Source organism: Anabrus simplex, chromosome 1 (assembly GCF_040414725.1).
Source record: "Anabrus simplex isolate iqAnaSimp1 chromosome 1, ASM4041472v1, whole genome shotgun sequence".
In the NCBI taxonomy this organism is placed as follows: Eukaryota; Metazoa; Arthropoda; class Insecta; order Orthoptera; family Tettigoniidae; genus Anabrus; species Anabrus simplex.
The window spans coordinates 542,167,735-542,182,288 of NC_090265.1; the positions used below are offsets into that span (position 1 = coordinate 542,167,735).

Below are 14,554 nucleotides of genomic sequence, written 5' to 3' on the forward strand. Positions count from 1 at the left end.
AAAGTTTCTGAGATGGGACATAATTTTTTTAAAGTTATTCTCATTTGCTAACACAAAGACTTAGTAAACGGACAAAAGATACCAAGGCAGTACTGTGATATATATGAATACATACCAAGTGGGTACGATATAAAGTATTTGCAGTTGAATTTAATTACATTTATACTCCATATCTAAGATTTTGGACCTAAAGTGGAATAAACGAAGGAGATTGTCAAATCCGTCCTCATTTCCAAAAGTTATTCGGGCTAATTTACGATCAGCCAACAGAAGAAAAATGGCCTTCTGTCACTGTTGTAACTCGTCAGTCCAGAGAGTCATTATGTATATCAGAATGTAGTCACTAGCCATTGTACAATAGACCATCTTCCATGATCTGATACTTCATCATCGGAAGAAGAGAGCCATATCAGTGTATCTCAATCAATGTCAGAATACTAGAAAAGTATAGCACAAGAGCTACTTTCATGAAAAAATATTAGAGGTTCTGCAGTGCGAAATACTTAGTAACAGAGGAGGAAAAGAAATTTTAGCGGTGATTATTATTTTGTTACTGATTCATTTCCGATTTTATTTCTTTGTAACTTGATATTTCAAATTTATTGCAGACCTTAAAGAGGCGAAGTTTATAAATACAGTCCTTCAAGTATCTACATAAAATGAACTGTCTTCCAACCTATATACTGTATGCCATTCTCAAAGCTCCTGCAGTTTAATGCCACTAAATTCAGGTGTGTATTTACTATGCCATTAAAAATTCAATTTCATATCCTGAAGAATGTTAACATTCGACATATGAACTGCAGGATTTTCGCCACAGATATATTGTCAGAATTTGAAATGGTGGGGTAAAATTAATAACGAGATTTTAAGGATGCTTGTTATTTTCTACTGTATTGTGGCTGTACCTAATAGTTCACATTCAACCGACTCGTATATTTTACTACTACTGCCAAACAATAATCCCTTAACAGACAAATATTCTAAACAAATGTTGTGATATCAGCCATGATATGGGATACACTGCTCCCAAATATCTTCCTTCTTAGAACCGATATCAATAACTCGGTCGATGTCACTTAGGAAACGCACGGTCGGTTTGTTTGTGACTGCTTCTTTTGTCACTTTTCTTCATCCTGACGAGGTCGTGGGTACGAATTATTTCGCACATGTGGCTTGGACCAATATTGTTGGCAGATCCCCTTCCTAACGCCAACCATATATAGAGGATGTGGGCCTATTCACTATTCCGTGCTTCTTTGGTGGTTCTGTTGTGATGTGTTGTGTTGTGTCAGGAAGAAGTTTCGCTGAGTATTTATGTGATTTCATTTCCTACCTGTCTGGCTCCATGGCTAAATTGTTAGCGTACTGGCCTTTGGTCACAGGGGTCCCGGGTTCGATTCTCGGCTGGGTCGGGAATTTTAACCATCATTGGTTAATTTCTCTGGCACCGGGGCTGGGTGTATGTGTTATCATCATCATCATCATTTCATCCTCATCACGATGCGCAGATCGCCTACGGGCGTCGAATCGAAAGACGTGCACCTGGCGAACCGAACATGTCCTCGGACACTCCCGACACTAAAAGCCATAAGCCATAAGCCATTTCATTGCATTTCCTACCTGAAGAATGGGGCGTGTCACTCTATGGTCAGGAGATGGGCTGGGTTTAGAGTTATGATGGAAAGAGGAATTGGGGAGGAAGAAATTGTGAATTTCTTAGTGATGGGGGATGATTTGGTTAAGATATTACTTCTTTTCTTTTCGTTTTCAGTATTTCTTTTGCCTTCGCTGACTAATTAAAACACCATTTTTACATATTATTAAAGTTGGTGCATACATCAATCAGTATATCAATCAGTTACGTGATCTGCATTTAGGGCAGTCATCCAGGGGTGGTAGATTCCATAGCAGTTGTTTACCTAGTTCTTTATTAAATAATTTCCAGGAATATGTAATTTTATCGAATGTCTCCCTTGATAAATTATTCCAATCCCCAGCTCTCTTCATATATACAAATATTTGTCCCAATACGTCCTCTTTAATGAAAATTTATTTTCATATTGTGACTTTTCTTACTTTTAAAAATACTCCTCAAATTTCATTGTCTACTGATGTCATTCTACGGCATCTCTTCACTAATAGCTCGGAACATACCGCTTAGTCGAGCAGCTCGTCTCCTTTCTCCCAAATCTCCCCACTCCAAACTTTGTAACATTTTTATAACCCTAATCTTTTGTTCGAAATCCAAAGCAAACCAAACCCCATGGCACTACAACCCTTGGATGGCTTTAGCCTACCAAGTGACCGCTACTCAGCCCGAAGGTCTGCATATTACGAGGTGTCGTGTGGCCAGCACGACGAATCCTCTCGGCCGTTATTCTTGGCTTTCTACACCGGGGCCGCTATCTCACCGTCAGATAGCTCCTCAGTTCTAATCACGTAGGCTGAGTGTACCTCGAGCCAGCCCTCAGGTCAAGGTAAAAATCCCTGACCTGTTCGGGAATCGAACCCGGGATCTCCGGGTAAGAGGCAGGTACGCTACCCGTACACCACGGGCCCGGCTTTGTTGGAAATCACCCAGAAAAAATCGAGCTGCTTTTCTTCGATACACACTATCATACAAGATTTCAAATACGATTCACTGAAATGCAGGTTTACAGTTTTATGGAGTGTATATTTACAAAATTACATATTAATGGAGACTCATATTTAAGGTGCCAAGTAGTAAAATCAAGATGCTGATTATAAAGCGTCACCTGGGGATGACATTTCTGAGACTGGGGGTTAAGTGAAGGTGCGGTAAAAGTGAGTAGGTGGTGTAGTGAACAACGGGGATTTAGATCTTAATTATATTGGTTACGACGATGATCTGAGGGATGTGTCGTTGGAATAAGGTGATGATGTAGGTATCTAGTTTGGAGATGGCATGACCGCGATAGAGCACGTTCTTGGATGACTTGCAACGATATAATACTAATTCCACAAAAAATAGACAGTAAATTTCTTCGTTGACTTCAACATCCGTTTCATTTAATGTGGAAGTAATGTGTGATTTCACTTGGTGTTGACTGTTTTATTTATTTCATTGAAGGGTTTCCTTAGAAACAGGTATCACATTCATACCTTCAATTGGCAGTCTCACCACAGTGTAGAGGACAGTAGTAAGATGTGCTGTAGCATTTACCAGTCTTATTAAACCACTGATATATTAGAAAAGAGTTTGAGAGCATTTGTGCGATGAAGTAAACATTAAATCCTATTTGCTCACCTGTTAAGGGAATATTTAATTTTCTGACCTAGCTTGTTACTCAAAATTTCATTCATTAATCATTATCCTAAATATCATTCAATTCGTTGTCTGAAGACGAACTTCTTATTTAATGAGGACGATGATAATAATAATATGTCTGTAAATATAACGCAAGGCTTACGTACAGGGTATAAAAAGCCGTGTATTCATTCCCAAACGTGGCAAAGTGGAAGGAAGCATTTTTTTTGCAGACAGCATGAGGTCAAGCGGTGGATGGCCGTGAAGTCGGGAGTGCTGTGTCGTACAAAACGTATTAGTTCATAGGGGAGCGCCATTCTGCGACCATCCTGTAGACAGCTAGAGAAGATGCTCAAGGCAAGGACCATTAACCTACTAAGAGAGCAGACGGGGAGAAACCATGGACTAGCGCACTATTTAATGAATCCCGGGGTTTTCGTGTATTGAGTCAATTGTGACCACAATCTTCTCTCTTACATCAGTCTTCTTTCATGTGTACATATAGAAAATGGCTCTGTTCAGTGGAATAACGTGATTTATACGTCGCAGTTTCGCCTACTTTACCACTACCTTCAGAACAAAACACACGAAGCCCATCTAATTCTTTAACTGCGTCCTTCTCTGCCACCATGTGTAATTTATACGTATCTTTATTAAACACCATACAATATACGAGATTTCCAACATTTGGTGTTAATTATTTTGAATCATAACTAATTCCAGTTTCATGATTCTCTTCGTCTTTTGCAGATTAGTTTCAGAGGAATTACTGTTTTCACTGTCCATGAGCAGTATTTACTATGATAACCTTTTTGATAATCACCTTCTAAACGTTTACATTCATTCGTGTTTTCATATGCTTGTTGTTTTCAGTTGGTAGCTCAGGAAAGAAGGCTGAGTACCAACACATCCCGCACGATGGCAGCCATGTCGCTGGGTTTCATCGTCATGGTGACGCCATGGACCATACAAGAAGTGGTAGCAGCCTGCACTGGAACGAAGGTACACTATACAATTACTAGTTATTGTCGTACCGGCGTTGAAGTTTTTTATCTAATATTATAGTATCCAGTCGAGTACGATGACCACTCACTAAAACTGACACTTAAACTTCGGTCGTGAAGCTCATAGCGTCCACAGCGATTATGTATCGCTCTGTATCTTAAATAATAATAATAATAATAATATAATAATAATAATAATAACAAGCCAAAATCAGGTACAACGAATCACAAGTTTTAAGAGATCATTACAAGAACTGGGCTTCGAGCCCCAAGTTTATAATTCCTGAGCTCCCTCCCAGCTTTTAACCTCAAGCCTCCCAGAGGCACTTTTCAAACACAAGAAAGAGCTCAGACGCTCTCAATTTTTCAAGCCTACTAAAGGCAATACCAGACTATTACACAAAATGCCATCAAGGCACCAATTACATCAAATGAAACGGGGGTATCTCGTACCCAACCTACTGGGCCTTAGTGGAAAAGAACAGATTAATTAAATGGCCCAAAATACAAAGATGAATAGAGGCGTTACTTGTACTCCTACATGAAACCTTCTAAAACCTAAGGGGCACTAGGCCGACTTAAAAGGGGCTATTCCCAAACTAGGGAGGTGACTCGTATAAAAAAATTAATACGTTAAAAGTAGAAAATCGGTTATGAAAACGTAGTCACCTCAAATCAAATTGAAGGGGAGCTCGAGAGGGTAAAGCACTCTCTATCCCCGATTTACAGTTAAAGTAATAAGAAACTTTTACATAAGCCGGCACTAAGTTCCATTTTTCGAAAGGTAAGTTACATTGAAAAGGTTTCGGACCTTCCCCGAGGGCTAAACTGCTGAGCTAGCAAGAAATAAAGATGTTAAAAAGGTCATTACCTTGTAGAAGAGCTGCTGGCGGATGAAAGAGGCGCTTCCCGCCTCCTGCTATACTTCCATACACTAAGCTAGATGTTGTACGAGTGGCCGAGAGCCAGGAAAATCAGCAGTTTTTATACTCTCGGGGAAGATTCGAGACCTTTCGTGAATGATTAAGACACACCCACAGTCGTTTATTGGGTAGCTTACAGTTACACATCAACATTGGGGAAGAAAGACGCCATTGGCTGAAAATTAATGACAAAAATTTACGATTGGGTAATTTCAAAACTGACGGAAAGAAAGATTAATATTGCCAACCCACAAATGAAAGAACAACATTTAGTAAAGAACAAACTTATGAATACAAAATATCTTTAAGAAAAGTTCCTTCACTTCGCACCAGGGTGCATGATCATAGTTCTTGGTAGAGACATCTGTGAGAGAATGTCCACACTTCTTGATAATTAGTAAACAAAAACAATTCGAAATTAACTCAGTGACATCTTCTGATAAACGGTTGAATTAATTCAGTTTCAAAGTTCAAAGTTTTAGCTGTAGAGGAGTACTTTAAGGCGGAAAATTCAAATGTGCGGCGTATAGGTGTACCAACCGGTACAGACCTCCGCCCCCAAATGTCCTTCCAAGGGGTGACACAGAAGAATGTTGAAGAAAATTATTTTCCAAAACCAAAGTCCAAGTTTTGTTTAACCCAACATTAATCATCACTTGAAGAAAATTTTTGCTTCCTTGCCAATAGATTTGTTGAATTACATGGAAGAAACATTAACAGATGGAAAAGTCTCTTAACATTGAATAGAAGAAGAATTTTGAAGAAAGAAATTTTTTAAAGTCTTTATTTATTTATTTATTAATTTTTTTTTGGATGACTAGATGAATTCCAGACTTAGAGTGACTTTCTTGTTGTATACGGCCAAATACATGTTGCTAATTTGACGGCCAGACCAGTCGCCGCTGCCAATGTCCAGTCGAGGTCGCCCGGACCCCTCAAGTACCCTGAGATAAACCTCTCCCGCTACTATGAGAGGGGTAGTCGTGCTGAAGGATGCCGCAGAGGCGAAGTGTGTTTACAGACCCGAGATAAGCTGGCGGATGGTGCGCCGCACATCAGCCTTGGCCGGGAGATAGACTCCGGCGCGCCGTACACCGGAGGACATCACTGGAGTGGAGTGGGCCCATACCCCAACCCGGTGGCGGTAAGGAGACGAAGGGCTGCGGGGCACTGAAACAATGAAATCTCGGCGGCAGAATTGCTGTTGGTAACTTGTGCTTTAGGGTACGATCTTGTTGGTGAGCCTGAAGGGCCAGCGGCGTGGACTTTTTTTTTAAAGCCACTAGTATGGTTTAGCAGAAGACGGGAGCTTGGTAATGGCCGTAAGGGAAAGGACAGCAGAGTAACAGGAGAGGAAGGTCGTACATATTTATACCGAGCAGATGAGAAAAAAAGGGCAGAAGGCCTAACATTTATAGAAAATATAACCTTTACACCGTTGCAAGACACAGATGGCAAGTTAACAATTACATTACACAGGTTTCACCTGAGACAGGTGAACCCTGAAGATCCTCTCGGTGGCTTGATTGCTCACTAATAATGTTACCGGAGTTATGAAATCCAAAACGGTGCACGGCCCATGAAATCTGGGGGCAAGCTTGCCCGCGGGAACAAAGTTTTTGACCATAACTTGGTCTCCTACCTTTAAATTGGTGGGCCTCCGTCCACGATCATATCTTTCCCTAACCTTTTCATGAGAAATTTTAAAATTGGCCTTAGCCTTCTTCCATAGATCTCTAATATTCTCTGGATCTATTGTCTCAGGTAAAATATCACTAAGAGACCAAAGGTTAGAGAGCGGCCTGTTGCGTACAAACTTAAACATCAGAGAAGCTGGAGTGAACGTATGAGATTCATGAACCGCCGAATTCAACGTGAAGGCTAACCAATGCAGGGACGTGTCCCACCTGCAGTGATCGTCATGATGATAGGCAATTACAGCCGATCTCAGATTACGATTGACCCGTTCAGCCAGAGATGGTTGAGGATAGTACGCCGAGGTTGTTACATGTGAGATGGATAAATCAAAACAGAATTTACGGAAGAGATTGGAGGTGAAAACCTTAGCGTTGTCAGAAACAATATATTGACACGGACCAAAAGAAGCAAAGATGGAATTTAAACAAGAAATCGTGGACTGAGCTGTAACCAGCTTAGTCGGAAACAACCAGGAAAATCTTGTGAAACCATCTACACACACCAGAATGAATTTGTTGGCATTCCCCTTTGATTGGTGGGAGGGTCCTACGTAGTCGATATAGAGGCGTTCCATGGGCGCGACGCTTGATGAGAAGACAATAGCCCTAGTTTAGTGCACATGGTAGGTTTACTAAGCCAACAAGTTTTACAAGCTTTTACCAATTCCCGAATTTCACAGTCCATACCTTTCCAAATGAACATTTCTCGGATCTTTTCTCGAGTTTTGAAGATGCCTAATGGGGTCTCATGGTAGTACTTGAGGATCATAGGTACAAGGACAGCTGGAACCACAACTTTCAACTTCTTACCATGTCCCGACGGGCAACATAAAACACCATTCCTCAATACGTAAGGGAGGACATGATACCCAGAAGAAAGGGTTTCCATAATAGGAGCCAGCACTGGGTCTTCACTTTGATATTTTTCAATATCCCTAAATAGCATGGGAGCATCAGTTAGAATGGCATTTACACCAGGAGGTATGGACTCGGGAAGTGAAGAACTGTCTTCCTGTTCAAAGGTCTCCACATCCTTGGAAAACATACGGCTTAGTCCGTCAGCCACAACATTTACAGTTCCTCTAATATGCCTAACATCAAATTGGAAGGCAGAAATTCTGATGGCCCAGTGGGCTATACGACCAGTACGACGTGGCCTAGCTAAGACTCAACTTAAGGCTTGGTTATCTGTCTCCAAGTCGAACTTGACATGTTCCAGATAGAGGCGGAACTTTTCTAGTGCAAACAAGACTGCCAAACCTTCAAGTTCATAAATGGAATACTTGGATTCTTGAGCCGATAAAGTCCTAGATGCATAGGCTATGGGTCGCCTCCCTAGTTCAGTCTCTTGAAGAAGGACTGCAGCCACCGCCGACGACGACGCGTCCGTTTGGAAGATGAATTTCTTTGAGAAATCGGGCATAGCAAGGACCGGGGCGTTACAAAGCGCTAATTTGAGGCCTTCGAAAGCGGCTTGTTGAGAAGGTCCCCACTCAAATTTGACGCCTTTCCTACGGAGTAAGTTCAAGGGCGCCGCTCCATTAGCGAAGTTAGGAATAAATTTCCAGAAGAAATTCACCATGCCAATGAATCTGGCAATACCTTTGATGATCTTGGGAGGTTTGAAATCACGGTTGGCCTGTGTTCTAGAATGATCCACTGCGACACCATCGGGCGACATGATATGCCCTAGAAATGACATGGAAGGCTTAGCGAAAGCGACCTTAGACAACTTCATAGTTAACCCTGCCTTACGAAGGCGATTAAGGACCTCTTTTAGATGATCTAGATGATCTTCAAAGGTCTCAGAAAATACGACGACATCATCAAGATAATGGTATAAGTACTCAAATTTGATGTCGGAGAAGACCCTGTCTAGCAGTCCTGTAAGCACAGCCGCTCCCGTGGGGAGCCCGAAAGGCACGCGGTTGTACTCATACAAGTTCCAATCCGTGGCAAACGCTGTAGGGTGTTTGGATTCTTCAGCCAGCGGGATCTGATTATACGCCTGATTAAGGTCTGAGATGGTGAAGAACTTAGCTTTTCGAAACCATGAAAAACAAGAGTAAAGGTCGGGAAGGGGCACAGATTGTAACACCCCCTTCCGATTTAAAGCCCTATAGTCAATCACAGGCCTGAAGCCACCTTGGGTTTCGGAACTAGAAAAATAGGTGATGAATACGCCGACGTAGAGGGTCGAATAATACCATCTTTTAACATCTGATCTATGATCTCTTTCAGAGCCTTTTATTTTAGGTGGAGATAACCTATAAGGAGGAAATCGGACAGGAATCGAATCCGTAACCTCAATCTTGTATTCGATGAGGTCAGTAACACCAAGAGTTTCAGAGAAAAAATCTGGAAACGACTGACACAGCTTACGAATACTCTCAGCCTGCTCCTCAGGTAGATGTCTAAGGTCTAACAACATCTCATCCTGGGTAGGCGAAACAGATGAACATGATACAGAACTACATTTAAGTAAGGGGATTTTGAAATTACTAGCAAATTTGAAAGTGCACGACTTGTTCTGAATGTCGAGCACTAGACCGGTGTGAGACATGAAATCCACTCCCAATATAATGGGGCAAGACAAGTGCTTAGCCACAAACAGTTTAACTTTCCAAGTAAATGTAGCAATTCTAATTTTGGCATACAGAAAACCTAAAATTTCCAATGGAGAAGTGCTAGCCGAAATGCATTGAACCGAAGACGAACAAAAATCGGAAAATTTACAAACAGATTTTAATTTGGAATACCATTCAGCTGAAATAATGGAGCACACACTCCCAGAATCTAATAGAGCGGTGACGGGTTCATTATTAAATTCAATTTTGAGAAATGGTACGGGAGCGGGTGAATCCACCGCAATCCTAAGACATTCTTTGGGGCCTTCAAATGATAAATTAGAATACTGACTTATCCGTGAAATTTCGTCGGATTTACCAGGGGCTGAGCCTGAAGAAGGTGGGCACGCCGACTCAGCCGATGCCGCTAGTCACTTTTGATTATTTGCTTTGCTGGAAGGTGCACCAGATGTTGAGCAGGAGGGAGTGCTATTAGAATTCGGACAATTCTTGGCAATATGGGAGAAAGCGTCACATTTAAAGCAGCCTTGGGATGACCCTGCTCCATTCTTTGTCCCGCTTAATTTAATCAATGGACACTTATTCCGAAGATGGTCTCTAGACACGCAAGCATAACATTTGCGGGTTGCGATGGTTCGGCGAGGTGGAGGCCGAAGATTACTTAAAGAAGGAGGGGGCTCCCTCGCTACACGTAGTGTGTCAGCATATCTAACTCCCTCGGCTGAGACAGCCATAGCTTCTAATTCGGCAAAAGTCTCCGGACGCGACGCAAAACACAAGTATGACCTATAGGATAGTGAAATTCTTTCCACAATGGCGTGATCTTCAGGGAAATGTAGAGCAAATACCCTAGTGTAAAATGTAATGTCTTGGATGAAGTCGGCAAGATTTTCATCCAGTCGCTGTACTCTATAATAGTACTTCTGTATTAGAGAGGACCTTGCCCTAGCCGGAATGAAATTAGCTAACAAATGGGCGTGGAAGTCTTCGATGGAGGATTGATCAGCTATGGCTCTTACAATTTTGTCAGAGAGGACACCACTGGAATAGGGATAAATAATCTGCAGAATTTGACACGGAGAAAGAGAAAATTCAAGAGCGTGATCTTGGAACTCAACTAAAAACTTTAGGAATGAAATAACATCACTGGTGGAGTTAACAGAAAACTTCGAAATACCCCTGAGCAACATTGCTAATGGATGAGGCAAACTACTGAACCCGGGTGACATAGTAGGTAACGGCCTAGGGGGTGGAGAAGCTGTTTCAGAGGGTGCATTATTTAACACAAATGGAGGGATGGATGTACGACGACCTGACTCGGTTTCCAATGGGGCAGATGTTTGTTGAGTTGCCGCGGATTTTCTACCTCCTTCACCCGTGGGAAAGTCCTCCTCGCTAACTAAGTTTACCAGAGTGGGTTGGTCGGTTTTGGGGGTAGCCGACCCAGATAACAGTTGGCTAACCTTACTGGACAATTTAAAAAGGTTTTCGAGAAGAGCACTAGCCTCCTTCCCTTAAATGTCATTTAAGAGACAATAGATCAGTAAATGAAATGAAATGGCGTATGGATTTTAGTGCCGGGAGTGTCCGAGGACATGTTCGGCTCGCCAGGTGCAGGTCTTTCGATTTGACATCCGTAGGTGACCTGTGCGTCGTGATGAGGATGAAAATGATGATGAAGACGAAACATACACCCAGCCCCAGTGCCAGTGAAATTAACCAATGATGGTTAAAATTCCCGACCCTGCCGGGAATCGAACCCGGGACCCCTGTGACCAAAGGCCAGCACGCTAACCATTTAGCTATGGAGCCGGACAATAGATCAGTAACCCTATTGTAAAAGTGGAACAATCCAGCTTGTACACGTTTAAGTTGATATGGGGATGGATCACCTACTTCAAAAAAACTAACTACAGATGCTAGCTCAGTAGTATTGTCGGTGATCGTGGAGAGAGCTTCGTCAATCTCTTTCTCCCTCAAGGTGGGGATACTAATCGGCAAATCAAGAGAATCTTTAAGCTTAGTGGTATCGGCTGCAACCGTGCCTCCAGATTGAACATTTCTAATAGGTAATTCATAAATTAATTCCTCCTTGCGCAAATAGCCGGGATGGAGAACATCGCGAGGGCCGGAAATGATGAGAAAAGATTGACAAATTTAGATACTAAGAAAGAAAATTCCAGCGACAGAGAAATTGGTTAGAATTCAAAACAAAAGCAATGTTTAGCCGTCAAAAGGGGCAAAATTGAGACCCATTCAACCACGCTCTGCTACCACTTGTTGCGGAGTTATCCGTGGAAGGCAGAGGTGAAAGAAGGTGCGGGTGGGAATGGGTCTAAGTACAAAGCTGAAAGATTAATTAAAATTTCAATAAAGGTTATATTTTCAGAACTTAACAATTTTCATGTAGACTTTCAAAATTCAACAAGTAGCAAATCAACAACAAGCCAAAATCAGGTACAACGAATCACAAGTTTTAGGAGATCATTACAAGAACTGGGCTTCGAGCCCCAAGTTTATAATTCCTGAGCTCTCAGCTCACAACCACAAATTACCAAAGGGCAGAAAACCCCTAATTCAAGGAGCACTTGCTCCCAGCTTTTAACCTCAAGCCTCCCAGAGGCACTTTTCAAACACAAGAAAGAGCTGAGCCGCTCTCAATTTTTCAAGCCTATTAAAGGCAATACCAGACTATTACACAAAATGCCATCAAGGCACCAATTACATCAAATGAAACGGGGGTATCTCGTACCCAACCTACTGGGCCTTAGTGGAAAAGAACAGATTAATTAAATGGCCCAAAATACAAAGATGAATGGAAGCGTTACTTGCACTCCTACATGAAACCTTCTAAAACCTAAGGGACACTAGGCCGATTTAACAGGGTCTATTCCCAAACTAGGGAGGTGACTCGTATATAAAAATTAATACGTTAAAAGTAGAAAATCGGTTATGAAAACGTAGTCACCTCAAATCAAAGTGAAGGGGAGCTCGAGAGGGTAAAGCACTCTCTATCCCCGATTTACAGTTAAAGTAATAAGAAACTTTTACATAAGCCGGCACTAAGTTACATTTTTCGAAAGGTAGGTTACATTGAAATGGTTTCGGACCTTCCCCGAGGGCTAAACTGCTGAGCTAGCAAGAAATAAAGATGTTAAAAAGGCCATTACCTTGTAGAAGAGCTGCTGGCGGATGAAAGAGGCGCTTCCCGCCTCCTGCTATACTTCCATACACTAAGCTAGATGTTGTACGAGTGGCCGAGAGCCAGGAAAATCAGCAGTTTTTATACTCTCGGGGAAGATTCGAGACATTTCATGAATGATTAAGACACACCCACAGTCGTTTATTGGGTAGCTTACAGTTACACATCAACATTGGGGAAGAAAGACGCCATTGGCTGAAAATTAATGACAAAAATTTACGATTGGGTAATTTCAAAACTGGCGGAAAGAAAGATTAATATTGCCAACCCACAAATGAAAGAACAACATTTAGTAAAGAACAAACTTATGAATACAATATATCTTTAAGAAAAGTTCCTTCACTTCGCACCAGGGTGCATGATCATAGTTTTTGGTAGAGACATCTGTGAGAGTCCACACTTCTTGATAATTAGTAAACAAAAACAATTCGAAATTAACTCAGTGACATCTTCTGATAAACGGTTAAATTAATTCAGTTTCAAAGTTCAGAGTTTCAGCTGTAGAGGAGTATTTTAAGGCGGAAAATTCAAATGTGCGGCTTATAGTTGTAACAGCCGGTACAATAATAATAATAATAATAATAATAATAATAATAATAATAATAATAATTACATGAGGAATTCAATCAGGGCTACCATCCTCTTCTACATAATTTAGAATACTGGATACTCCAGCATACGGCCGATCTCTTTCCACAGCAGAACAAAACTCTAACTCGATAAGCTACTTTGTACGCCATGTTATGTACATATCTGGTGAATTAGTATTCCAGTGATTATCAAGCTGTTGCTAATTGTTCCATACTCGATCATCGTAACAAAGTGTGATTGGGTTTCGGTATAATTAGCATCTAATATTTCTAAGACGATTTTCATGAGATTATTCTCTTCTCGAAGCCATTCATTTAGAGACTGTTCATCCATAATTCCTCTTAATTTTATCAGAAATTTTGAGCATGTAAAGTGTGATATCTCAGTAAATTAGTGTGTAGCTTATCACAATAACAATTCTTGAGAATCGCATCTACTAATTCACTTGGCAAAAGTTAATAAAATTCAGGAGTCGAATTTGATTTCATCCTACGTGCTAGGCCTACTTCTTTGTTTGAGATAACTATCAGTCTCACCCAGTGCAATTAGCGTAGCTGATGTTCATGTTGTTCTCGAATTCTGAAATGTAACAACAAAACCAAAGGAACAAGTTATGCAGTACTAACCTTCAAAATAGTGATTCATTGTAAAGTTCAGGTGCAGATTTTAAGTATCAATTGTGCCCATATAATCAAATATTGAAATGAACAACGTTCGAAATTTCTTTTCAGATACCGCCTTTCATCGACTTTCTAGTGACGTGGCTTGCTCTCAGCAACAGCTTCTGGAACCCGTTCCTCTACTGGCTGCTGAACAACCATTTCCGCCGAATTAGCAAGGAAATATTACTATCCAAGGTAATCGTATTGGCTTCGCACATCACTTCAGTTGTTAAATAGACTAGGTGTGACATATTTGATAAACTTTGCAAGTTGAAGTCTAGATATTTCGAATGCGTTAGTAATCATTTTAAAGTACTTTTTAAGAGGATACTCTTATTCCCGTATGAATACTTCAATTAATATGATGATAATGATGATGATAATAAAAATAAAAATAATAATAATTTTAGTCGTTTTGCGTTCCCTTATATTCTGCGCTTTGCGGAGACGCTAGGGTACCGGAAATTATGTTCCAAAAGAGTTCTTTTACGTACAGCTAAACTGAACGATCTACCGATTTTTCATTAATAATGCTACTTTTATACAAAAATATTTGACATGAGGTAGTAATAGGTCCTACCGATACTGAATAATATTTAAATTAATACAAATACGT

At 41.0% G+C, this 14,554-nt stretch overlaps 1 protein-coding gene across 1 annotated transcript in view; it reads left to right on the top strand.

Moving 5' to 3' along the window:
* LOC136869171 (trace amine-associated receptor 8c) overlaps positions 1–14,554 on the top strand; it is a 220,740-nt gene that overhangs the window by 181,300 nt on the left and 24,886 nt on the right. Inside the window, exons 6-7 of the mRNA XM_068227116.1 lie at positions 4,145–4,273; positions 14,008–14,133. Of these exons, the coding sequence (XP_068083217.1) occupies positions 4,145–4,273; positions 14,008–14,133 (255 nt within the window). The remainder of the gene's footprint in view (positions 1–4,144; positions 4,274–14,007; positions 14,134–14,554) is intronic.